The 26,470-nt window shown below is 41.0% G+C and overlaps 1 protein-coding gene across 6 annotated transcripts in view; it reads left to right on the forward strand.

The window, feature by feature from the left end:
- Positions 1–2,647: 2,647 nt before the first annotated feature.
- The window catches only part of igf2bp2a (insulin-like growth factor 2 mRNA binding protein 2a), a 47,153-nt gene continuing 23,330 nt past the window's right edge, over positions 2,648–26,470 (forward strand). For 5 of the 6 annotated variants that reach the window (XM_029529769.1, XM_029529766.1, XM_029529767.1 and 2 more), the window contains exons 1-2: positions 2,648–3,186; positions 4,518–4,578. In XM_029529769.1, the coding sequence (XP_029385629.1) occupies positions 3,012–3,186; positions 4,518–4,578 (236 nt within the window). In that variant the 5' untranslated portion in view covers positions 2,648–3,011. Of the gene's footprint in view, positions 3,187–3,235; positions 3,667–4,517; positions 4,579–26,470 lie in introns of those variants that run through there. The other variant, XM_029529765.1, reaches the window with a different exon arrangement.

Genomic DNA, 26,470 nt, shown 5'->3' on the forward strand with positions numbered 1-26,470 from the left:
GGTGAGGCTGTACTGGAATGAATTTGGCTTAAGCAAAAGAGCTTAAATAAAATGTCAAATTCTCAAATAACCCCAAGAGAAAATATTAGCAATACGTATTACCTTACCTTTGATCCAAATCTCTGAATCCTTGCCCAGCTTGTTTTGTCTTTTATCAATTCAAATGTTATATGAAATGGTAGTCTGATTGTTGGGTTGATATTCCCTACACAATTTAAATCTGTGATTTAAATGCCACTGCTCATCAGATTCAAATTGGAACAAAAAAATAAATAAAAATAAAAAATACCCAATGTACGTATTGAATGTGGTCTAAGACTTTTGAACCCCACTCTATATTACTTGATGATTTATTGATAGTATTTGTAGGCTCTGAACAAACTAATGAGGTTTATCTATCCATGAGTAACCACAGCCTAACAAATCCAATTGATTTCTACAAGTTCAGTGTTTAGTGTTTCATTGCTCTCTGACCATGTGGTGCACTAAGAGCTATCCAGTTGCATTTGGCTGTGAGGAATTGAAGTCCAACATCTACCCCTACTGGGCACAGAGGAGTCTCAACCTGCTCCAGCATCCATGACGTACGGCACCGTACAGTATATGACCTTAGCTTATTCTAGTTTTCCATGTCAGCTAGAAGTGGGTGAAACTACTCTGACTCTTAAGGAAGAGCAATACAAAGAGATTGCTTCTTTCCTTAAAAGGTTGGTTCGCCCAAATTATGACACCCCCCCCCCCCCCCCCAACTTATCTCTAGAAGGATCAACTCATACAGATCGTTTTTGTTTTATTTGTCCCTGCTCAGCAATATCCGTTCTGACATTCCTTCCAGTGAATGGATTTGTTTAAGTGGTTCTCTTACCTGACCCACCACCCCCTCTCCCCCTTTTTTTTTTTTTTCACAGCTGTCCCCACCTTGGAAACTCTGTGAGCCTATTTATTTCCCTTTTCTACCACAAGTCCACATGTTATACTTTGTATGTGAGTGTTGTTTGTTCTGGTCAGCAGTTATTTCTGCATTCTGCAAATGTCACAGCCCTCCCAGTCCCAGTGCATTTTCCTTTCAGAGTGGAAATCATTTTTTGGGTGGCTGTGTGATTTAACACCACCCTGACCTAAATGTGGACAAAGTGTAACAGAAAGCAGTTAAAATATTTCATTTAATTGCTAAATTAATTGAAATGCATAGGCACAAGGGTTAAAGATAAATGCATGATTGATGTATAGTGTAATTATGCATATTGGTAATGATCCAATCCAGTAAATTAGTTTACAAATTAATGGAGGATCATTTTGACCTCAGGTCTGATTGAGTCTCACCTGGCAGCAGCAGAAAATCGCAACAACTGTGATTGCGTGTAATCAAGAAAGTAACTAAAGAGCTATTTTGTAAATAGAACGCAGCTTTTTACATTCCTCCGGTCACACACTGACAAAAACTGCGAGGAATGGTCACTCTTGCTTGCTGGCATTCTGCACTACACTGGGGTGGCAGTAATGTTCCAAGGCACAGGCAGTCACATGTAGAAACACTCAAGTGCTGCAGGCGAAGGCTCCTCCCCTTAGTAACTGGTGTAGGTACAAGACTACACATCCATGCATGAGAGCTGCAGTCTGTCTCCCTTCGGTCATGCTGCTGCAGCCTTTATTTCTTCTTTTTTTTTTAGGTTTTTCACTTTGAAATCCACTTTACTTCACTTCCCTCCCAAACAGACCCACACTGCACACCTACATAAAAAAAGAGAGTGACAGAAAGAGAAAGAAGAAAAAGACAGATATATGTACTACCATGTCTGCAGGCTGTGTATGAGCCCAGACTGCCTGAGTGACACAGCACAGAGGGCACCTCCTCCCTGTCCAGGGCCAGGAATCCCCTCTCTTCTCCTTATCAGCATCTAAAAATAAATGTTTGCTCCGTTTTACATTTTACAATCAGATGTATTAACTCTATCCACTCAAATGCAAAACTGACTGTCATCCAGTTTGTTAATGATAATAATAATAATAATAATAATAATAATAATAATAACTTGCACAGCGCATATGCTGTAGGTTTGCGCCTGCAACCGGCGGCCCCTGATCAGATTGGAAGGGGCCACCAACAATCTGTTGGAACGTTGATTCACTAAAGTTTCTGCACAACAACACAATTTCCACTAACCGCTCTTCGGAGGTTTCACTTTCTGTATTAAATGCCCCCCCCCCCCCCGTGATGTTGTATAATTTTAGACAAATGCTGAAATAATGATATTGATAAATAATAACTCAGATGGGTTTTTTTAATGGGATAATATCTAAAGATTACCACCGCCACCCCCCTCCCTCCAACACACACACCACACACACACACGTGTCCTGCGTGCACCACCCTATATTTCTGTTGCCCTTTAATAAGTCTAAGGCAAAGTGCGGGGATCAGTGACACTGTTTTTGGTGGAGTAGTCCAGTGACATCGACTTGATTTTCCACACAGTAGTCCTCCTTTCTTTTTTCACTCCCCCAGCCTGGAGGGACCCACGGCACGGCCCTTATTATGATTTGATGAAATAACCTCTCAGCCTCCTTTAAGCCCATCCCTTTGCTGAATATACCCAGTGATCATCATGCCACTTCCATACCCCTTAATGCACTTTCTACGGTGGGAAAGCCGGAGTGATCCCTCATGCACCTCCGAACATTTTTTTCTTGTGATTTTAAGGGAGATTTTATTTAGAGGCGGTGCTTGTTGGCTCCAGAGTAGCGTCGTAACGACACTTTTTTTTCCTCCCAGTCCTTGTTAAAAGAGTTTGACCAGGGCCAGAGTTGGTGCTGGGGGGTCGCCTATAGCGTAGTCATTTCCTGGGGGGTCACTGCTGCATTTTTTAAAGGAAAAATATCCCAGCAGATCTTTTTTTCTATTTTTTTTTTTTTTTCTCTTTATTTTTTTATTTTATTTTTTATTTTTATACTTCTCTGAATATCGCCACTCTTAAGATCTGATAGCCCTTCGAGATTTTTCCTTTCAGATCATGAACAAACTATATGTTGGGAATTTAAGTCCTTCGGTCACTGTCGAGGACTTGAAGCAGCTCTTTGGGGAGAGGAAGCTGCCAGTGGCCGACCAGGTCCTACTGAAATCCGGCTATGCTTTTGTGGACTTCCCCGATCAGAACTCGGCCATAAAGGCTATAGAGACTCTTTCTGGTAAGTGTGGATTTGATAAGTGATGCTGTTGGTGACAAGAGGAGAAAAATCCACAGCGACTCAAACTGCGAGATCAGATTTAGAAGGAAATAAAACCAGCCCCCATACACAATAGCTCAGCTTGTCCGAAAATGTGAAATATTAATCATTGCATTGTGTTATTTTTGCTTTTGCTTGGGACATTGTGTATGTGACTGTGTGTGAGCGTGTGAGTTTGTGTGTGTGTGTGTGTTTTGCGATCACATCCGTGTGCCATCAGAGTTTAGATGAACACTCAGTCATGCACGCTCCAGCAAAAATTGGATAAATTATCGATCGCAGGACAGAGTCGGAGCTTCGGTGGCCGTCCGCCTAAAGAAAACACGAGTCGTCGTAACGCAATTAACGCGCACAATAAGCTGTATTTTGGAGATTCCGATAGTGCGGGGCGCTACTTAGCAATCACCCTGCTGGAATGTATTGGATGGTCTGATGGTTCGGGTAGGCATAATTATTTTTCACTTATTTTTTATCTTGATTTTATTAAAGAGAGCACGGCGAAGCGACGGCGGAAAACTTGTCAGATCCATGTTCCTCTGATGCCTGGCTATGTTTTTACGAGGTGTCTTGGAGGTGGGTCACGGGGGTCCGGAGGAAAGAGCTAATAAACAGGTAGCGGAGCGGAGGGGGACGAGGTGAGACGCTAATTCCGTGCTGCGCCAGGCCACTCATAATAGTAACGAAAAGCCGTGTTCAGGCTTCGCCGAGGAGCGCCTCGTTCCTCCAAAAAAAAAAAAAAAAAAAAAAAAAAAAAGAAAGGGCAGAGAAAAATATAGAAATCAAATCTCTGCCTGGGTCAACACGGACAATTAAGGCAAAAAACACCGAGCGAAGACTGAAAGAGAACAGGACATATTCTCCCTTCAAACCATCTCCGCTTTGATGTTGCATTCTTTACTGAGAGCTGGGAAAAAATACCCCTCATTGCACTGTGAGGGTTGTGGGAGTGGAAAGCATGGCTGCCCATTCTAACCCCCCCCCCCCCAAACCACCACCCTCCCCTCCATTACTATATAGGCTTAACATGCTTGACTTTTGGCGCCGAATTCCCCCATTGTGAGCCATCAAATGTCACACTGTTGCTTGTTTTAATGTAAACATAATAGTTGCTCAGCCGCCGTGCGCACGGACGCGCCCACGGACGGGACTTTGTTTCAGGGGTTGGCTCTTTGAATGGGGACGCACCTACTTGGTGAAGTGATTCAAAGTGCCTGTTGTGTAGGCCTACCAGCTCCTATTGTTGCTCACATCACACACAGATAATGTTACACTGTCCATTTTCGTCCTTACAGGTAAAGTTGAATTACACGGAAAGGTGATAGAGGTAGACTACTCTGTTCCCAAAAAACTAAGGTAGGCCTACAATCTGAAACACACACACACACACACACACACACTCATCCGCCTATACTGGTCCCCATGCCAGACTGTGTGACCTGTAGGCTTCCGCTGTAAAATGTAGCACGCAGACTTACTCACCTCCTATTTTCTCTGCTTCTGTGTGTGATTTCTACCAGGCTGTTGTTGCTGTTGCTGCTGTTGTTGTTTTATTTGCTGGCGATGATTTAAATGTAACTGCATTGGGGATTAAAACAAAAGAAAGAAGGGCAACAAAGAAGCAGTTTAGCCCCAACATCCGCAGAACACACGGTGGTTGCTGCCATATCGCGTGATCTGCAGCAGGGCCTGTGCCCCCCCCCCCCAGCACTGTAAAAAACCTGGACACACACATGCACAGACACAGTCATGATTTCATCGTGACTGAATTTCGCGTATGGAGGAGCCCATCACCAAACTTTCCCATGGGCAACTGTTTCCCCACAAGGCTGTTTTCCCTATATGTAGGCGTTAAAGTTTCATTATTGACTGGAACACTGCATTGCACGATGAGACGCATACCAATCAGCTGAGCCTCTCCTCTAGTTTTTACTTTAGATATGTGTGTGTGTGTGTGTCTATAGGAGAGACATAGATTGTGAGTACGGGTGCGAGAAAAGCGAGAATTAGCGAGTGAGCTAATGTAAAGCCCCACCGTCCTGCACTGTGTTATTTTGTGCTTTTGTGTCAGCTTGTCCACTCATTTCCTAAACACATACACACAACCAAAAAAAAAAAACATTCAAATCAGCGAGCTTTTAATTGCTGCTGAATAACAATTAAAACACCAAGTTTCGTCCCGTGAGTAGAAAGCAAAAGGAAACAATAAAATAAAATAAAGAGCGGAGCTTTTAGCCCCCTCATACGTATAGACCCGCCATGTTTCCCAACAACGCCTGTGTCTGTAAGGGGAAGTCTACATTGCGTGACAAAAAGGTAAATATTCAAGCCCCTTGCGGAGGAACACGTGACCCAGACTTCATGCGTATCCAGCCTCGTCCTCCCCCTCCAGTGCTGCCTTCACTTTCCTGTGTTACAGCCCTCCTCTTTTTACGCTCTAGGGGAGAAAAGAAATGTATGTGTGTAAATATTTATATATATATATACCCACAGATCGATCTGCAGTGTTTCTTCCCGTTTTATGATCTCCATTTTAAAGGCGGTTTTTTTTTCTTCTTCTTTTTTTTTTTTTTTTTTTTGTTTCGTTGTGTGCAAAGCGCAAAATGGTGTAGAAGAAAAGCCTGCGCCACTCCCCACAGTTAATGTGCACGTAGGCCATGGCAATGTTGGAGAGCCTCATCATGGCTGCCATGATGGCCCTTCTCCCTGCACGGCTATAGGCGGAATCAGATGGACTGAATGTCCATACATGTGGCTGCATGCGTCCAATCGGCGTGTGAGAAGCTGCTGCGTGTTTCACTGCAGGCCCCCCTTTTTAAGCGAAATCCTCGCCATACCAGGAGGGAGGTCGAGATGGGTGCAGCGTGTGGCACCCACAGGTGCTCCTTTCTTCCAACACGTAACGGCCAACGCTGACGTGCTCATTTGAGAAAAAGTTGTTACCCATTATCGTTTCATTAAATGTCCAAATCCGCTCGCCGACCTCAGCCTTTGAGAAATTCACATGAAAAAAATTATGTGTTTGTGTATATATATGTTATATATACATTTATCTTAAATGTATATGTAAATATATGTATAAATGTATATATTAATATCTTTATATATAAATATGTCCTAACCTGAAGAACATATTTGACGTAATTTACAGACGCAAATTTCTTTTTCAGCATAGATATCTCTTTCGGCTCATAAACAAAAAAAAAAAGTAAATGTATGAGGAAAACTATGGATCTTGAACATTAAAAATAATAATAATAATAATACAATATTATAACATTTAAAATATTGTTTCTTTATTTATGTAATTCAAGATGTTGTATATGAATAATAATTAAATTAATTATAGCAGATCTTCATTTTAAATGTAAATGGTGGCTGTGGTGAAGTAATAGTGAAGAAATGGTCACTTTGTGGATAATGTCATTAAAGGAGTTATGTGTGAATCTTCAGGCCTGCTGGCTTCTCTTGGCTTTTTGAGGCTGTTGTAGTTTCAGCTGCTGTTTGCTGTGTGTGCTGTCTGTTTATATATTTTAGTTGTGCTTTGTTGTGTAATGTTTAATAGGCACAGTGGGATTAACATTCAAAATATATCTACTTTCAATGACAAGAAATTATGACTAATCATGATTTGTTGTAATGACTTTTTGTTTGTTAATGAGCAGCTTGTGGCTCTGAAGGACTGGGCCTTGTTAAAAGTAATTTTTAATAACCCAGAAAAGACAGAGCGCTGAATCGTTGTGGATTAGCTGTCCTATTCATCATTTCAATGTTATTTTATTTGCATGTATTTTATATTTTGATATTTCAAATTGGTGCAGACGCACCATCTTGCACATAAATTTACTTGGAGCAATTTTGAAAGGAGAAAAGTATATTTTTGATTTTATATATAACATATTTAGGGAGCTTCTTGTTGTGGAAAATACAGAATAATTAGTAGCACATTATTAGTCACATTTCAAACAGAATTTTAATATTTATTAGTGTTGTATCTGTTAAATTCTATTTATCTTCTCACTTTAACAATATTGTAATAATGATAGTTTATATGGGTTTTCCTACTTCGCTGACAGTGTCAAAATTTATTGAGTAATTTTAAATTTGTATATAAGAGCTTAAAATCATATTTCTGGTATATGTATTTTGGTTGTTATAATAGTACACAGGTTTGATATATAAGTGTAGTTTTAAAATATAAACTGATCATAAAATTATCAGTACAGCAGAACTTGTGAAACAATTGTAAAAAAGCAAATTTTCAGAGAATGCTTATTAAAATGATTCCTTTTTTATTATTCGCTATTATTTTTGCTTTCATTATATAAGTTGTCCAAATTTGACGAGAAGAATGGAGATGAGTTTTTTCTTAAATATAGACAAAATTCTTATAGTTGCTCAGGCATATATTTAGCTGTTTTATTTTGATACCATAAATTAAAAAAAACAAACAAACAAACAAAAAAAAAAACAACTGCAGTTTCACATCCTTATTAAGTTTTCCCATGAAGCAAACCATGTGTCTGCTCATGCAGCACACAAGAAGTGCGGATCGATATTGTCTTTTAATGACTTATATGCAGTGCTGCTTGAATGTGAAATAGGTGGTGAGGTTGGGGAGGGAGCAACTAATGTGAGCTTTTGCTGTGAACATTATCAATGTTCAGTTTTAAGTATTGCACATATCACGACAGTGTGATTGTGATCCAAACACAATTAATGCCGCCTCTCTGTACTGCACAGGCTGCAGGTTTGTTTGTTTGTTAGTTTTACAGTTGAGACTGAAAAAAAAAAAAAAAAACCCTCAAACTTCTCAAGCCTTAATTATCTTTCTACAACTCTGGCTCAACCTGCTAATAAAACAGCTTAAACAGCAAGTAAACAGTAAATGATGGACTTCCATTCCACTCCATTAGGCTGTGTCACAATAAACCTGAGTTCAATGATTTCCATTTTGTAGCCTAACGTTGTGTGATGAAGCTACATTGATCACAACACTTTTTTTTTGTCACATCGGACTCAAACCAAGACATGGGTGTAAACATCTGCATTGCACCACAGCGATGCACATGCAGATGTGTGTGTTGGGTTGTCAGTGCACAATGAGTCCAAACAGCGAAATATGATAGCCATCAGTTGATTCACTCCGAAGCCATTAATACTCCCTAGTTGATCTTGGGTGAAGGGGAAGCTCTCCAGTTCAGGCTCTGGTTTTGTCCAGAGTGATAGCAGGAGTCACTCTGCTCTTTCCCTCTGAAGTCAGATCCGCTGTAACTTCCTCCTAACTCCTCGTGTGTCCCCTCACCTGCATGTACGCATGTACAGAGTGATCTGTTGCTGTCGTTCAAACATGTTCATTTACTGACTTTAAGGGCATCGCTGATATCTGTTTGCTGTATGTTTGGTTCATTTCAGGATTTTCAGTCATGGTGCCTGAAAAGACAATATACTTCCGATCTCTTTAATTTTGGCTGAGTATTTGTGGTGTAAAGTGATGCTGATGAGGTATGAAAGCCATTTACAAATGAGATAGTTCTTCATTAGCACTTCCAGATCTTCCAGACTCTTTACTTGCATCATCTAAAGGCTTTTATTTTGAGTGTTGGAACCACTACATTTAAATCCTACAATATTGCTAAATTTGTACAGCAATCATCCACCTTTTCATAAAAGCACAGAAGTGTATTTTTCTCCTGAAGCGATAACTGACTTGCTATTGCAACAGAGTACATATCTTAAGGGAACAGCGAGATTAGATGTAAGAGAATTGTAGATTCACTGTGTGTCTATCAGAGCTGTGGGATTGCTGTTCAAGCTCGCTGAGAGCTGGAAACACCTTTTTCCTCTGCTGGCACTCATATATGTACATCACAGCAACGACTTCTTGGTAAGCTGTCATTTCTGTTCCGCTCCAACCTGTTACATGACTAATACCTTAGTACAGCATTACAAGCAGCAGTTAAGTATTCAGTTGGATGAGTTGTAAGAGCAGCAGCGAGGAGGTGTGGAAAGGTGTGGTCAGGATGAGGAAGATTGCTCAGACTGGATGTCCCACGTCTCACATTCTTCTATTACTACTAATATACCAAAATATGCTGGAGATAAGAGGGAAAAAAAAAAGACTGTTCATGACTAAAGTTTTCACCTCAAGCGAAGTGACAGAATTGGAGCAGAGATTTGATGATGTATTTGGCCAGTGACAGTGTTTTGGACTGAGGAACTCCATCCGTCCAGTTGGAGGATGCTTCTGCCTGTGTTTGTGTTTGTGATCTCATCATTATTCAAATTCTTACTGTTGAATGGAGAGACTAATGGCGAGACAACTGAGGGAAGTAGAATAAACCCTCGCTGGTTTGGGATGATAGTGTCTTTCAACTGACCTATTCGTCATTTTTCTTCTGTCTGCAAGAGAATTTTCTGTTGGTAATACATTTGCATTTGTCTACTGAATTTGGTTTCTGTGTGCAGAAAACAGAAGAAAAAGTTATGTTCTTGCATTTAGTCAGCGCTGAATCTTTAAATAAATATTTTTCAGTCATGCTGAATACTCTATGTCAAATAAACTCACTGCTAACGGTATGTGGGAGTTCAATATTTGTTTTTACAACTTTTTTTTTTTTTTTTTTTACATCGGTGTGCATTTGACTGCACCTGGTTTGCTGTTTGTACAAGAGAAAAGCATGACCACTATCATCTCAGCCCTCTGAAGGAAAACCCCAAAAATTGTTTTGAGCAGATATTTGAGGATGGTGATTTGCTGCGCACTATCTGAATTGAATAGCTTGAATCTTAAATGTGTTGCATCTGATTATTTAATTATAAATCATGATTGCAAGTCGTCCTGTTTTCACCCAGGCTCTTTTTTGGGGGAAGTAATTTCAAGATGCAACAGCTGTTTTGTCTCTAATACCAGTTCTGTACCCCTCTGTTGTTTAGTCTGCTCATCTTATGCCCGTGTGTGGCATGCGGGTGTGGGGTTTACGCACATTTAGATATGTTCACACACACATTGACGATGATACTGGAGAGAGAGAAGCTGCGATGACTCTCAGCTGATAGCTACATGCCAGATGTAAAGTTTAATGTTTCTCACCCCTTAATGTGCATGTGCTCCCAACGGGCATCTAAGGGTGTGGTCTCCATGGAAGGGTGGGCAGCTGGGTTGCACAGCAGGTGGCATTGCTCACACAAGCAGGCGCTGTCCTTGTCTCATATCAACACCATATAACCCAACTAACCGTGTGCAACTTTAGAGCTTTGACGGGTATTGAACAGGTGAAATTAATATGACGGAGGCTCCCGAAGAACCAATCAGAGTGTGACATGGTGTGAGCTGGTGGCCTTAATGCTTACGCGTAGCCAATCGCATTCAAGCAGGTTGCAGGTTGAGTGTTAGGGATCGAGGCTCTTCAACAGGCTTAAATCTTAGAACAAACGTCTGTATGAAGTGACTATTAATATTTGAAAAATCATTCAAATGATTACAGAAAACACAAAATGACAATGAATACACATGAAACACCCACAAAAAAGTGCAGATGGACCACAAAGAGACCCAAATAATGAGAATAAATAGGCATAAACAAACCGTGTGGATTCATTCATTCGTCTTCAACCGCTTATCTGTCTGCGGATTGTGGGGGTGCTGGAGCCAATCCCAGCTCACAGTGGGTGAGGGCGGGGTACACCCTGGACAGGTCGCTGGTCCATCACAGGGCCAACACACAGAGACAAGCAACCGCTCACACTCACGGAGAATTTAGAGTCACCAGTTAATCTAAACATGATGTCTTTGGACGGTGGGAGAAAACCCACGCAGAGAACATACAAACTCCAATCGGAAAGTCCCCAGGCCGGGAACCAAACCCACCACCTTTTTGTTTTGTGGCAGCAGCGCTAACCACTATGCTGCCAATTGGATGTATACATATATATGTCTGTGTGTGTGTATAAACTGACACCCAGTGTTTCACCATCTCAGAAATGATACACCAGATTGTTCTGTGGAAAGGTTTTTCATGTCTCTGTTAAGTAACGTAGCAAGTAAAGTATTGACATGTACAGCACCCTGATGTGGTGGAAAGTGGGTCTGTGTGTGCGTCCATGTGTATTCACAGGTAACCCTGTGTTCAATACCAACTGCTCTAGGTTAGGCACGATATGTTGCCATAGAAACCACTGTTGAGTGTTTTGCTTAGTTATAGGAGTCCACTAATGTAACATCTGAGCTATAAGCTACCTAAAAAACATAAGCTGAGTTTGCTGCATGTGTCACCCTGAGATTCACCCCACAAGCAATCATTATAATATTTTCTTGATTTCACTCTCAGAATTCTATGATTACAAGTGAAGTTTGTTGTGAACTGCTGTCAGCTGGGGGACTCTGTAATTTCCACCCATTCCCAGGAGAGTGGTGACGGCCTACCGGTTACAGCTGCAAGCCCAGCGCTGTAGTCCAGCCGTGTGCTGGTGGCTCACGCTATGGGCGGTGCAGTGTACAGAGTGCTGATTTTATATGACAGTGAACACATTAGCCGGAAAGTTGCCTCAATTAATAAAAAAAAAAAAAAAAAAAATAGAAAGAAAGAAAAAATGCCAATTTAAAGATAAAGCTTCAGTGACATGTTTAAGTCCTCATTTTCCGTCCACGAGTGCAGCAGGGAAAACTGCTGAGTGTGGGCTGTCCGTCCATGTCACAGCTGCAGCCCTTTACTGACCTTCCGTATTCATTAACCCATTTGGAGCCTTCATTTCCATCTTTTTCCATAACTATGCAACAGAAGCTGCAGCCCCCTGCTTCGACAGAACAAGTCTTTTTCACCAAGGTCCTCACACAACTGAGCCTCCGACACAATCATGGAACACAATCCGACCATTGTGTTTCCTCTGTTTCACTGTCTCTGACAGAGGAGGAAGGCATGGAGAGGACTTCCGACTCAAACACACGTGCATGTCCTGTGCATGCTCATGGCTTCCTCTGGACTGTGTGTGTCTGTGTGTTCTTGCGTTTCGGCTCCTGTCTGAAGAAAAATGAGCACTGCTGACAGAGGGCAGCATTTCTTCCCCCTGTCCGTGAGGGTAGCTGGTGTCCACTAAGGGCTTCACCCTCTCAGAGCAGATTGTGACACTTCTGCTCACACACAGGATGATTTGTTTTTGCAGGTGTGAGACTATAGCAGAAACAGACATCATGCATATTGTCATATCAGCCCCTTATCTTACCTTCTGCTGACCCATCATTTCATTTTGCTTCCTTACTTGGTCTGGATCCTCCCTTTCTTTTCAGAAATAACATCCCAGCCCACAATTCGAGGGATAAATTATTTAACCTCACAGCTCATACTACTTCTCTTTACATTTGTTAGGGTCATACCAACCAGATTATATTCCTGGGGAAGAATAATCATTCCCATTACAGATTATCCCAAAAAATTGAACTGTCTGCCCTCTAGGTCAGAAAGCACCGATCTACAGCATGTGCATGAAAAATGTCTTGATGAAACAGTATTTAATCTGGGACATTTGCGTATTTTATACATGGCATAAGTTTAGGTGAGAATATCAACACTCTTACATTGTACAACTATGAATGTATGAAATGAATGTTTTTCATGTTTTACATTTCTGGATTGGATATCCATCTAATAGTCCACTACACGAAAGCCTATTTTACTTCTTTTTAATCCTATTTTATTTCTGATCCTGATGATGATTTGCTGAGTCCAGAGATGAGCTGGGTAATTTGGGCCAGGCAGGTGCTAAAGAGTAGGACTCGTTGCCAAGTGAGCGAGCACATGCCAGTACCCAGTCAGTTGCAGTGTGGGAGACAGCCAGAGCATGAATGTAAATGACAGAGACTTTGGGTGACCAATGAGAGGAGAGCGAAAGATCAGAATGGACAGAAAATTGCATGGACCCCCCCCACCTCCACACACACACACACACACACAGACGCACAAACAAGAGTCCTTTTGATTTTATCACACTGAACGTCAGGTTGTGGTAAGAAGAGCAGCAGAGGATTTTCCTGGAGCCACTGCAGAGCTGCACACACGGAGTCATGAGCAGAATGTGAAAACAACTGTAAATAGTTGCTGTCTTGCTGACCCTTGGCTAATATTTCCCTGGAGGAGCAGCATATTTCATAGTGAAGTGTTCAATCTGTGCGTGTCTCACTAAGCAGTCGATACTCAGGGTTTCTGTAGCGGTAGCGGTGTGCCACAGTGCACGAGGAGTACTATGTCAGTCCTGAGGTTTTTAAGCTGCCACGCTCCTGTTTTTTAATGCTTTCCATTCATGACTGAAACAGCACTTATAAAAATGTATGTCGCAAGTTACTAAGATACCAGATGATTGATTGATTGATTAAGTCGACGAGTGTGTGTAGCATAGCACAGTTCTCTTGTATTTCTTGTTGCCAACTAACATCGTTACCAACGCTCTGTTTGCCCAGCCAGCTCTGCAGCACCTCTGTCTCACATATGCAAACAACATTCTGACACTGACCAGTGAATTACCCGCCATGTTCGGGTAAATGAAGCACATGCTGCCATAAATCCAATTAAAACTGAGGAGGGTACCCATAGCAACTAACATGATCTTGTTTAAAAAAAAAAAAAAACAAAAACCCAATGGCAGTAACACACAACATGGACATGTTTAGCTCACTCGGTTAGTAAATATTTGATGCTGATGCAGCCATTCATGCGCTCTTGTTGGTGGGTTGCAAAAGTTAACGTGGTCTTTGTCTCTTAAGCAAAGTAAAACCAAACTGTCTTTTTTTCCCCTCAAAATATATAGAGCACAGGTCACTTCACTTTTTTTTCTAATGCAGACATGATACAGTTACAGTTCACCTCCTCTATCTGTTTCCACTGCAGCATTTGCTGCCCGTCCCTCCTCCCTTTTCCTGTTCCTCCTCTCACGTGTGTGAGAGCAATGCCATATGTACCACCTAGATTGCATACATTGTCTCTCGTCACCTCCCTTCGTTTTATAATGTCACTGCTCCAATGGCACAGCCTGGCAGGGCGGATTAAAGCTGGCTTCGTGTTCGTGTGAGCAGGTGTAGATAGCATACAACTGTCCGTTATGTACTGTAAGCTGAATGTGAGCCACTCATCAGATTGTGTGACAGAGACAGGCGTTTTATTCTTAGTAGAGTTGTGATTACTGCTATTGGATTCTTTAACAGTAGACCTCAGTGTGTGCATGTCATTGTGTGTGTGTGTGTGTGTGTGTGTGTGTGTGTGTGTGTGTGTGTGTGTGTGTGTGTGTGTGTGTGTGTGTGTGTGTGTGTGTGTATATACACTGCTTCTGTGTTCCTGCCATTCCCCAAGTGGGAGGCAACAGTTCATTTCAGAGATGGTTGCTAAGATGGTTTTGTTTTAAGTGGTGTGAGGAGTGACTCCAGGCAGCCTGGTTTCCGGTCGCTTGACGTTGTGGGAGAATAAATTACAGAGATATAGAATCACAAGCTTCAAAGGCCAGTTTGATGGCAAAGAGAAGTCATAGACGATGATAAATTGAATATGTTGCATTGGAAGAAAAGTATAATTTAACAGGATGTATTTGTCAAGGGTGATTGTTGCGTACTTTGATGGATGCATGTCCACCTCAATCGTTTGCAGAGCGTTAACAATGCTGATGCTTCTTCGCCATCAAAGCTGGCACATTACAGCACCCGATTCACCACCCAGGTCCACACACACACACACACACACACACACGGACTCCGACTTGATCGCACGTCAGCCCAAATAAAAATAACGGCACCAGACAATTCACAGCTCACATTCGCTTTTTCAAACGCTGGCTACTTTTTGCTTTGTCTTCATTAAAAGCAACCAACCATTACAGATGTGAACCGTTTCCACGATTAGTGCTGATTACGATGAATTGAATATTAATACTGTTTTTGTGTCTGCCACATGCTCTGCTGTGCCGTCACAATGACTCAACTTTTCAAAACAGTTGTTGTGGCTGTCTTAAAGAATGAGGGTTAGGTTTTTTGGATCAGCTCTTATTCCTAATAACCCCTTCAATTTAGACAGGGTGCTTGTTAAAGAGGAGAACCAGCCTCATATGTTTTCTGCCAGGAATGATGAAAGCAGCCGGCCTGTAAATGCTTGCAGATTTGTTTTGGTGTTTTTTGGGTGGAGGAGAATCTTAAGGTTGAGTGGGGCTGGGAATAGTTGTAGCTACACGCTTGAATATCAGGTCTTTCAAAACACAGGCCGTGTGTCATTTATATTAATGTTTTGATACTGAGCCTCAGGTGGTTCTGAGGATGGTTGTGTTTTAACTCTACAGGCAGAAAAGGTACGGTTGAAGTTCGGTTCCTCAGTTGTGATAATGATCTGAGATTTCCAACTTGACATGTTTTTGTTTTTGTTTTGTTTTTTTTATGTACACTACTGTGTTTTTTGTGCTGTTACATTCACATGCTGCGTCATTTTGTCAGAAAATCAAATGTGGAGGACAAACAATAAACAAACATAAACCGTTACAGAGGCTTCAGCTTTTGCGAGTTGAGCACTGGCTGCAGTTTGGCAGACGCATGGGCTCCACTGAGTGCCTTCTAGTCACATATATAAGAGGCACCAACAACAAACCTTTTTCTCGGGCTTTTTCACAATCACCAATAATTCTCTCTCGCCTTCTCTGTCTCACTTTAAATGCTGCCCACACAACAGGCTTTTCAACCTGCTCCCCTCTGCTGTGGATCTCAGGCTCCCTAACTTGAGATATCAATGTCAACTCTCCCAAAATTGAATTAGTCTGCATGTTATGTTTCTGCACAGCATACAGGCATCCTCTAAACTTCAGCTACTGCTTTCCTTACCCACAGCAACTGCTTCCCATTCCCAGCATCCTCTTCCCATTCACACCCACACATGCAGCTTTAAAGTCCTATCCATCTCCAGTCCACTTCCCTCCCTAGCCCCCCATCTCACTTCACAGAGTAGGTCAGGATGTGGAGCCATTTTAGCTACAGGATTAAAGTCTGACGGGGATAATGCCACTTCAGCCACTTGTGGGTCATGTGACTCGAGATGATCTAAGGTTTTGGGAGGAGCACTATAATGTAATTCATGTATTGGAGGCACTTATCCATTTGACTCCTCCCATTTTAGAGCTGGTCTATTGAACCATAAAAAACTGCTCTTTTATAAGCGACAGGAAACAATGATGGTAGGTAGTTTTTTGCCACCCACAATATTTTTCACTCCTCTATGCTCATCCTCTGCAGACACAATAGAGAAAAGGCAGCGTCTTTTCCTCTCAGAACTGCTTATTGATGTCATTTTAACCTTAAACCTGTTTGTACTGTCCCCCCCAACCAACACAATTGTGTCCGATATAGATAATCCCACCGTTTTGTTAATCTCTTGGTTTATCAGGGTTACTGCACTTTATTTGCTTTACTATACTTCACTTTGGCTGGTGTAAAATTGCATACTTTGAAATTTATCTCTATCTTTTCTTATCCCATATTGATTATTTGTTTTTCCTTTGTTGTATCTTTTTAAAAAGCCTTGATTAAAAAAAAAATAAAATAAATAAATACATTTAAAAAAAGATTAATTGATAATTCTTCTATGTTGAGTTGTCTCATTATTCACATTAATTATTATTAACAATCGAGTGTCTATCCATTATTTAAAAGTGCTGAGACATTTGAACAAATATACAAAGGGCTGCAACTCATTTACTTTCATAATCAATGTCTGCTGATTAGTTAATTTGTTGAAAACACTGAAGAAAACACTGAAAAATGTTGGACTCGTGTTCCCTGAGTCCTAGGCAATATCTTAAAGTAATTTATTTCATTGCCCAGCAGCAAAGTCCCCAAAGAATTAAATTTACAGCAACAAAGTAAAAAACAATCAGCTAATCCTCACATTTAAGAATGGACAACCAGCAGATGCTTTGATTTCAATTTTTTTCAATCATCAATATCGTTTGCAATTTATTGTCTGTGCTAATTTTTTTTTATCTATACAATAATTTATAGATTTTTACTCATATATATTGCAATAACTATTATTTATACTTGTAATTTAAATGACTACTGACATATATGTTTCCTGAAAATTCATTGAAGTCAAATGTTAAATGTTTATTCAAATTAATGAAAGAATAGCAGTGAAATATTGTTTCATCCATAAATGCATACAAGGCCAATAGCGGCCGGTAAAGAAATATGAACAGGTTTACAAAAGTAAGATATTTTTCAGACCCTTTAAAACTGACTTCCATGTGACAGCAGCCATTTTAAGTGTCACAATAATTAAAGGTAATCTCACAACTTTAATTAAACTTGTGTGAAACACATACATGTGTCAAGCAGAGTGTCCCGGCCTGGCACCAGCTCCTAAATCCTGTGTTTGAGAAACGTGGTGTGTGTTCTCTGTTTCCAAACGCTTTGTTCTGCCGCTATTTGCCGAGCGATGGCTCCTCAGTGACAGCAGCTGTGACTGGCAGGGGCTGTTATGAAATATGCTGCTTATTGACTGGATTTCTCTTTCTCAGAGGATGAATATTTACTCACCTCCTGCTAGTTTGTGCGTGTGTTTTCACTCTCTGGTAGGAACTTCCCTGCAGACAGGGGGAGGGGAAAGAGAGGGAGGTGGTGTGTCCATGTGTGCATGTGAACAAGTAACGCTTGCTCTCCAGAGGGAGCTGGAGGGAGAAGTGAGACGGGCAGAGAGAGAGAGAAAGAAAGAGAGGGACAGTGAGAGACAGACAGTAAAGAGTAGCGGGAGACAGACCCAGAAGGGAAGCAGGCAGGCAAACAGTCCGAGGGCTTGCGTAATGTTGAGTGATGTGCGAGCGTTATTGATCCAGGTTAACCCTCCCAGGACCTCCACCTATGGCAGGTGGGCTCAGCCTTCCAGCCACAGTGTAATACCTTATGGTTGGCAGATTAAAGGATGAGACTTAAGGAACAAGCCACACAACTCACCATAAAGGAACAGAAGCAGCCATGAGGAGCAGCTGACAGCATCGACCCACACTGCACCAGGAGCTGGTATCTACCTGTCAGTAGCTCTTAACCCTAAAGTGTGTGAGAGTGAGGAAGACGCAGGAACTACATCAGTGTAGTGCTTTAAAATAGAGTAGGCAACTTAGTGGGCTATACATGAATGTGTGTGTGTGTGCATGCATGTGTCCCTGTAGGTTCCCTGTGCCGCTCGGTGACAGTGCTGACTGTGCACTCTGTGATGGGGGCTCAGAAGAGTCCTCGCTAAGTGAAGTAACAGCACAGAGGAGCAGGGATATGTCTGATTTGTGCAGGACCGCATAGTGCATCACTCTGCAAGTTTTTGTGAATCGTTTTTCTGCATATTATGACTGCTTGTTTGTTTGTTGCTTTTGTTGCTGTTTTTTTTTTTTTTTTTTTTTGGTTAAGTTGATTGAAATGGAAATGCTTGTCATTGAATTGACAAAATGTCTGCATAATTATCAGAGTTGTGTAGGACTGTGCATAATTTTTTTTATATGCTGCACATTCCGTCAGCTAAAGGTTATTTATTTCTTTTTAACTGTTGATTAATTAGTGCTTATGTGTGTGTATATATCAATCACTCACTAATGTGTTTTGCTCGTTGTCAGCTCAGTTTGATGTTTGTGCAGACTGATATATCTGTAGTTTAAAACTTTTCAGATTCATCAAAGTAAAGTGCAACATCTGTAGATCTCTGGCTCCGCTTTCAGGCGTTTCAGTGACGTCTCAGCACGTCACTGTTGTGTTTATAGCGTCAGATGGTTGTACTTTCTCCTTCCTGCACAGTTTTGATTTCAACAGTTCCTTATGGCAGCGTATCCACTGCCTCCTGCTGCTGTGGTCATCTGGCTTGAAAGAGGTTTTGTAAACACAAAGGGGACAAGAGTACATTTTGCACTGAACGTGAAAGCTTGGATTTCTTTTGAAATATGTGATTTGATGTTCAGCGCTGGTGCTGTGTTATCACTGTGTTAGATATGCAAAAATGTTGCAGTGGTGGAAAGATGGAACATCTAAAAATATTAATTTCATTGGTTTATTGGGCATGACAGGAGAAAAATTAGTTTTCTGTCGGGTGGGCACCCTGTGGTATTTTAACACTGCCTGAAAATTTTTGGAAATTACACTTGAGAAACTGAAAATATATATATATTTTTTAACACACAACAGCAAGAAAAAAGCTTTGCACACACGAGGCGTGCAGGATGCGTCTTACCTCATTGTTTACAGCTACATCCAGTTGTTAATAACACAGGACCGTCTGAAACATGAGCCATTTCTCATGCTGTTTAAATGTCAAACATGAGCAGTAAAATATATTGAGCTTTGCGTCATGTGTAGTGGATGAGGAAGCAGCGTGCAGCGCTGCTTTATTTACGTCTCTCTATTAACCAGCAGAATGAGTGTTGACAGTGAGGAGTAGATCGTCAACAGGAAGGCTGTGGCTTCCATTAGAGCTGCATGTGCCGGTGCCTCCCTGCTTCCGTGGTGTAGCAAAAATGAATGTGTGAAGAGAGAGAGAGGCAGGTAAAGCCGCTGAATCCTGATGAGTTCTCGCCCACCAAGGGCTGGGAGGGAAAACACAAGCAGGCACCTGAGTCCTACACACCGAGATGAGATGGTTAGCAGCTCCAGTGGCAGCTTTGCTCTCACTGCAGTGTCACTGTGAAAAATACATGGTGAGGGAGCAGTGAAATGCAGCCCATACAGTGCCTGTTTTCTTACTCCGGGTGATGGGGGATAGATTTTTGATAACAGCAAATTAGTGCCTTGAGAAAATAAAGGACGTAATGAAACTGAAAGTGAAGTAAAATAGTCTCTAGAAGTTATTAATGCAAGCCTACAATTCAAGGAGGAGAAGCAATTTTTCCCATATTGTCTCTGAAGGTTCTTTTCCGCCATAAAAACAGCAATTACGATTTTGTGTTTAGATTATAACAACCACCAGTGTAGACAGATTAATAATTCATTAAGTTTAAACTGCCATAATTGATATTTTCTACATTAACATGGGAACAAGTAACTCTGTGCAATGTGAACAGGATGTTTCAGACACCAACCCACAGACTATCATGCCCTCAGCCATTTTAGCGTTGTTCTGATCCCTGGTTCGGTTTTCCAACCCACAACCTCTCTGTTCTGGAACAAATATGGCCAAAGAGCCAGATATTCCTTACCGGAGCTGGTAGAGATCAAAAACGGAGCTAAAAGAAGTGAGCGTCGAACTGACCATGTGGAAATAGCCTAGCTCCGTGGCTGCTAGTTATGTAAATAAGTTGCAATAAAGTTTTGTGCTTACAGCTTCTTCCAGTGGTCCAAAACTGGCAAAAAGAAATCTGTTTAGTTTAATCAAATACAATAATTTATTTTGAGTAATACTAAGATTAACCTGTAAACTTACTTGTTACTTTTTTTTTTAACACAGATATTTAATTCATATTTGAAAACATGATAAAAAAATTATATTATGATTTATTACATAATTTTTTTCAATATTCAGAAAACTATTGCAATTTGCAATGATTAATAATAATCATAAGTATGATTAATAATGTGTATTTAGCTAATAGAAAATCCAGATAGTACTTTTTTTAGGCTTTTATTGAAATCATTTTCTAACAATTGTCACGTTAATTTGGTGTTACTGAAAAGAGAAATGTCCTTTTTAAGAAAGTAATATTTCATTTATCAAAAATATTGCTTTTCCCTCACCATTTTATTTATTTGCTGAGACGCATTTAACTTTTTTTTATGCATAATTTCTGAATCTAAATTAGACTAGTGATTCATTTGTATTAATGAATCCGACATGTACAAATTGAACCCTCTTTTCCACTTGTAATTAGTGCTAACGTGGATTCCTTTGTGGAAATGATTAGAAAGCGATTTAGAAAATATAGACTTGAAAAATAAAGCATTACCATCATATAGTGATAGATATGTTTTTTTCTGGCCTGGTTGAATCTACAGCGGATTTCATATCAACTGGTCCAGACACAATCACATACCTGAACATATAATATAGAAATATAGTCTTTATTTTAACACAGTGTTTCTGAGTAACCACTGAGTGAGTTTGTTGATACTGGCGTGAGTACAAACAGCAACAATAGATAGACGCTTCTGTCATACAAATCTCGTTATCTCTGCTCCACAACAATTAGACGGGTCTTAGAGAAGAGCTTAGGGGCACCAAATAGAAATAGTCTGAGCTCCATGTAAATCCAACAGCAGAGAGTGCGACACAGTGGGAGCGCCGCCATAGTTTGAAAAGAGGAGCCGGGGGACATCCTCCCCATAGTGGGGTCTTCTGCAAATTATTGACTTGTTGCTTCCTCTCCGAGATTTCAGGGCATTTAGGTGCTTAAGAGCTTATGTGTCAAAGCTAGAAATTGGGTTAATTCAGATTAGACAAATCTGTGGTTGACCACCAGATGATTTGACCAACCCATTTTAACTGACACATATAATAAAATACTGTTTCACTCTATACTGGGTGGAAATCAGACGTTTGTCTTTGTTGGTTTCAGCTGGTGTAGAGATATAAGTGGTGTGCTTGTTTGGAGCTGTACAGTCCATTTTGATGACGTAAGAACAGCAGAACCTCACATGCATGTGGCTGTAAATGTAGCTGATTGTCAGATGATCACATTATACTGCACTCAGCATAGTTGCATTAGACGACTACAGTGAGAGGAATCAGGGGCATTAGTGTTGCTTAGACAGTCCATATCACTGGATTTGTAATGCGATCATGTAATAGACGCATAATCACACACCTCCACTGTGATTTATGGCTGCAGACATTTTCATTTCCTACTTTATCTGCATGGTATGGCTGGGTTGAAGGCCAGATCATCTTTCTTTTTGAAAGTCATCAATTATCTTGTGTGCAACAAAGTCCTCTATTGGGCTGTTTCTGGACTCGTGATCTCCCCTTCCTTTGTCGGTTGTGTCATCACAGCGTGGCCTTCAGCAGGAACAAAGTGCTTTGTCAGGCAGAAATTTAGACAAGGAAGGGAGGCAGCTACAAATACAGATTCCCTGACTTAAGACTGCCTTACTTACATTATTTACACCTTATCACAACAAGTGATTCATTTTATCAGGCATTATATATGTGTTTATATAGGTGGCACACTGGGGCATCTTAGAATTAACATCTAATTTGACACAGAAGTGAAGGAAATGGCAGTAAAACTGTTAAAGTAAACACAATCAAACAACAGAATTGCTCACAATTAAGTGTGAGGTTTCCAGTAAAGGTGATTGTGTGTGCTGAAGCGTCTGTGGGAGGCACTGGGCCTCAGACAGCCCTGGTGGACTGAAAGGCTGTTTGGGATGTCTTTTTATTCGTCCAGAGAGAGCCTCCCTGCTGGGCACAGCTCACAACCCTCTGGGCTGTCTCTGACAGCACGGGCATCCACACAGAGTAGAGAGAGCAAGGTAAACAAGGTTTCTAAAGGCCTCATTAGACGAAGGAAATGTTTAATCATTTGTTCTTGTGAGTTTCTGTTTAAAAAAGGAAAAGGTTTTGACCCCTGTGAAAGAAGTCTAGACGATGCTGGAACAAAAAGACCTTTTTTTCGTTATGAGTGATGTTTAGATTTTTTTGGGGTGTTTTAAGTACAACAGAGTTTATCATAAATTACTGACCATTATGCCCTGTCTGGGCAGCATGGTGGCATAGTGGTTAATGATGTTGCCCCACAACAAGAAGGTCGCAGGTTTGGTTCTTGTCCTGGGGCCTTTCTGTGCGGAGTTTGCGTGGGTTTCCTCTCACCATCCAAAGATATCATGTTTAGGTTAATTGGTGACTCTAAATTGTCTGTAGATCTGAGTGTGAGTGTGAATGGTTGTTTGTCTGTCTATGTCTGTCTGTGTTGGCCCTGTGATGGACCAGCAACCTGCCCAGGTCGTACCCCACCCATGACCTGGAAATGGATAAGCGGTAGAAGGTGAGTGAAGGAATGAATGACATGTCCTGTCTATAATGACTAAATAATGTGGTAGTTTTGTGACACAAAGACAACACAACACAGTCTTTAAAAGTCACACGATCTGTGCAGCCATAGCTGCCAATAATTCACTGTTATAAATTTCATAGATTAAATCTAAGTGGTTGCAATTCTACTCATTGCATTTAAGCTGTGAGCAAACAAGGTGCTCCAGAGATTTGGGCTCTTTTGAGCCAAAAACAGGAAAAACAAAGCAAACATCATAAGCAGGAAGTTTCGGTTCATCTTTAGGAACACTGCAAACCTGAATACCCTCTTTCTCACCCCTCTGCCCAGAGGTTAAAATTCCTTTCACTGCTCGGCATGCATCGGTGTATTGGAAGCACGCATGTGCACAGTCATGGTTTCTTACCTCGTGCAGGTGGGTGCAGTAAATATTAGCTTTCCAAATTGACATGGCCACCCTCAGATATTTAAAGGCAGAAATTGAGAGGCTTTCTTTTTTCTCTTGGCAGGCTTCTCCAAACCAACAGCAGACAGCAAGGTTACATTCAACAAACATTAAGTAACCAATGACTTAGTGTCTGTGTCTTCGACTGTAATCCAGTTTGGACTTTGGAAAAGGAGGAGCTGAGAAAGGGCATTGAGTTCACCTTGACTGCAAACAGGATATATTAGCAGATGCCTGCTGCCATATATAATACCTGTGGGTTATTCCCTGGTCTCTGTGCTACACTTATAACCTGAGGGTCTTCAGCTGATGTCTCCAGCTAAGAGCTGAACACTGTAGACAGACAGTTGTATATGTCGCAGTGTGGCACGTGTTGTGGGCCTCTCCCTGCCCTGGAGACAGACAGACAGACAGAGCAGTGATCTTATGGTAAGCTAGCGACCACAGGCATGCTGAAAATGAGACCTTGAAAACTGTCGGGAGGCAGTGTCACTTTTTCCAAGACATGTCCATTCAGGCAGCTTCCTCCACATATTTCAGAATGACAGACAAGCAAGTGTCCTTTAAAGTGAGTGCAAGCATCAGAGGAGAAAACAAAGGAGTAGAAGGAGGTGGAGGTCTGTTTTGAAGAGGGCAGGGTGTATTTGTGGAAGTGATGTTATTGAAACAGTGTCCTCCAGGAGTCTGTCTCTCTTGACAGGGAATCCACTGATGTGCTTATTAACATTAAAGATGGGAGAGGCTGTCTGTATTGTGCCGTGCTCTTTCTAACACTACAGCAAGGTTCCAGTTGGCAAGTCACTTATAACTAAAAAACAATAGGGAACTGGACCCTATGAATTCTGGGGCTATTAAAGCAGACACTGCTCAATGAAAGGAGCCTTTAGTTTCCATATTTGGCAGCTTGTGGATGCCAGAGTTGGGGCTGTGTTTGAGGTTTTGAATTGGCCATAAAATGCTTCTCAGCTATCGGCTGCATTTAATTTGCTCCTCCTGCATTTAATAGGTTGTATATTACATTGAAAAAGTTGATGTGATTTAGTGGCACAGATGTGTTTTTTATTGGTTTACCCTCGTTTCAGTGCTGCTTGTTTAAATAGTCTTCAGTGGAAAGCCAACAGGTGTAGGAGGGCATGCTGGGAATTATCAGTTTTTTATTATGATTTTTTTCCTTGAGGACAACACACTTGACAGAGGATAAATAATACTAATCGCCTGTTCCCATTAATTATGAAGGTACCCTTTAAACTGACCTTAACTCACTAATATAGATTTGTAGAAGCAAAATTAATTGTTTGTGTCTTGTTTGCTGTTTTGTGATGGCCTGCCTCGAAAATCATTAGAAGCAGTCTGCTCATTTACTCCTCAGTGTTTTATCAATACTGTTGAAAGTACAGATACAAGTGTCTGAATGAGGAGAGCAGAGAGGAGGAGAGGGTTGTCCCAAATCCATGTGACTCTGTTTTTTTTTTTTTTTTTTCTTGAGCGGCACAATCAGAGGGAGTCATTCATTCATGTCCAGCTGCCAGATCGGTCCTCTCCTCGCTGCTGGAAGGAAACTTTTATTTTTTATTTTTACCCAGATGTGTCCTAGGAGAAAGATGCACAACCTTGATTGTGTGTGTAAAAAAAAAAAAATATATAGCAATCTGCGTGCTTGTTCATATTTTCTGTGGAGAGTCTTCCTGAGATCCAACTCTCATTATTACCTGTTACCTTTTCTCTTTTTTCTTCATATATTCATCTCCATCCTACAGTGTTGTTATTCAGAGATATGCCTCTTAATTGTGCGCTGACATTCTTCAGAAATGCTTTTTTTATTTTTTTATTTTTTTAAAAGCTTTGTAAATCAGCAGCTCTCAATGCAGCCTTGGACTCTCTCTCAGCTTGGGGTCGGCAGGCGGCCTGTGTGGCTTCTCTATTTGACAACACTCAGTGGAGGGATCGAGATGCTAAGGGGGACACTGTCCCATCTCCGTGTGTTGGAGAACAAGAGGCTTCTTCCAGTCTTTGTGATCTTGACAACACAGGTTGGAAAGTCTTTGTTGTTTGAATCAGATTCTCAACGGTGCACCGAACTGTTCGGTACGAATACGCACGCGTATCGAAAATATCACCAAAGCGGAACTACTCGCTGGTCCTTGTTTCCTCCGGGTGACAGAACACTATCGCAAAGCCCCACGTCTTGTTGTGGGGCCGTCCTGGCAACCTTGTTTAGCATTTAGCACAGAGCAGCCTCCCTGAGCCTGAGCCACCCAAACAACTTTGAGTTAACTAAACTAATGACCCAGTCTAACGTTAGCAACCCGTTTTAGCACCGAGCGTCAGCATTAGATTTTCTGTTTTTTCTGTATTGAAGAATTAAGCAAATGGGCAGGATTTCAAGTTTATTTCAACTTGCATAGTAAAGCCAAAGATGTATTTTATTTAGTTGTGCAGTTTGAATGTGAAGTATTTCCTACCTAAACCCTGGTATGTTTTTATTTAAAAAGAACCCTCCTTTGTTCAGGGAATTGCGTTACGTTTAATGTTTTCAATTTGACAATAAATTAAAAACAAGATCAAATTTTTATTATTATCATTTCAATTTAAATTTTTTGTACTTTCCTGTTCTCATTTTAAAACCAAGGTACATACCGAACCATGATTTAAGCTTACTGTTACAACCTTACTTATAAGAAAAATCATACATTGTTCAGTAAATTATATTTGGTTTCTTTCCTTTATTCATTTATCTTGTCAGTCAAAAATTGGACCATCCTCACTGAGAATGAAGGAATCACATCTCTCTCCAAGCGGTTCTTATTTAAATGAGAATCTATAGCTATG

The sequence above is a fragment of the Echeneis naucrates genome, chromosome 21 (genome assembly GCF_900963305.1).
Source record: "Echeneis naucrates chromosome 21, fEcheNa1.1, whole genome shotgun sequence".
NCBI classification, from domain to species: domain Eukaryota; kingdom Metazoa; phylum Chordata; class Actinopteri; order Carangiformes; family Echeneidae; genus Echeneis; species Echeneis naucrates.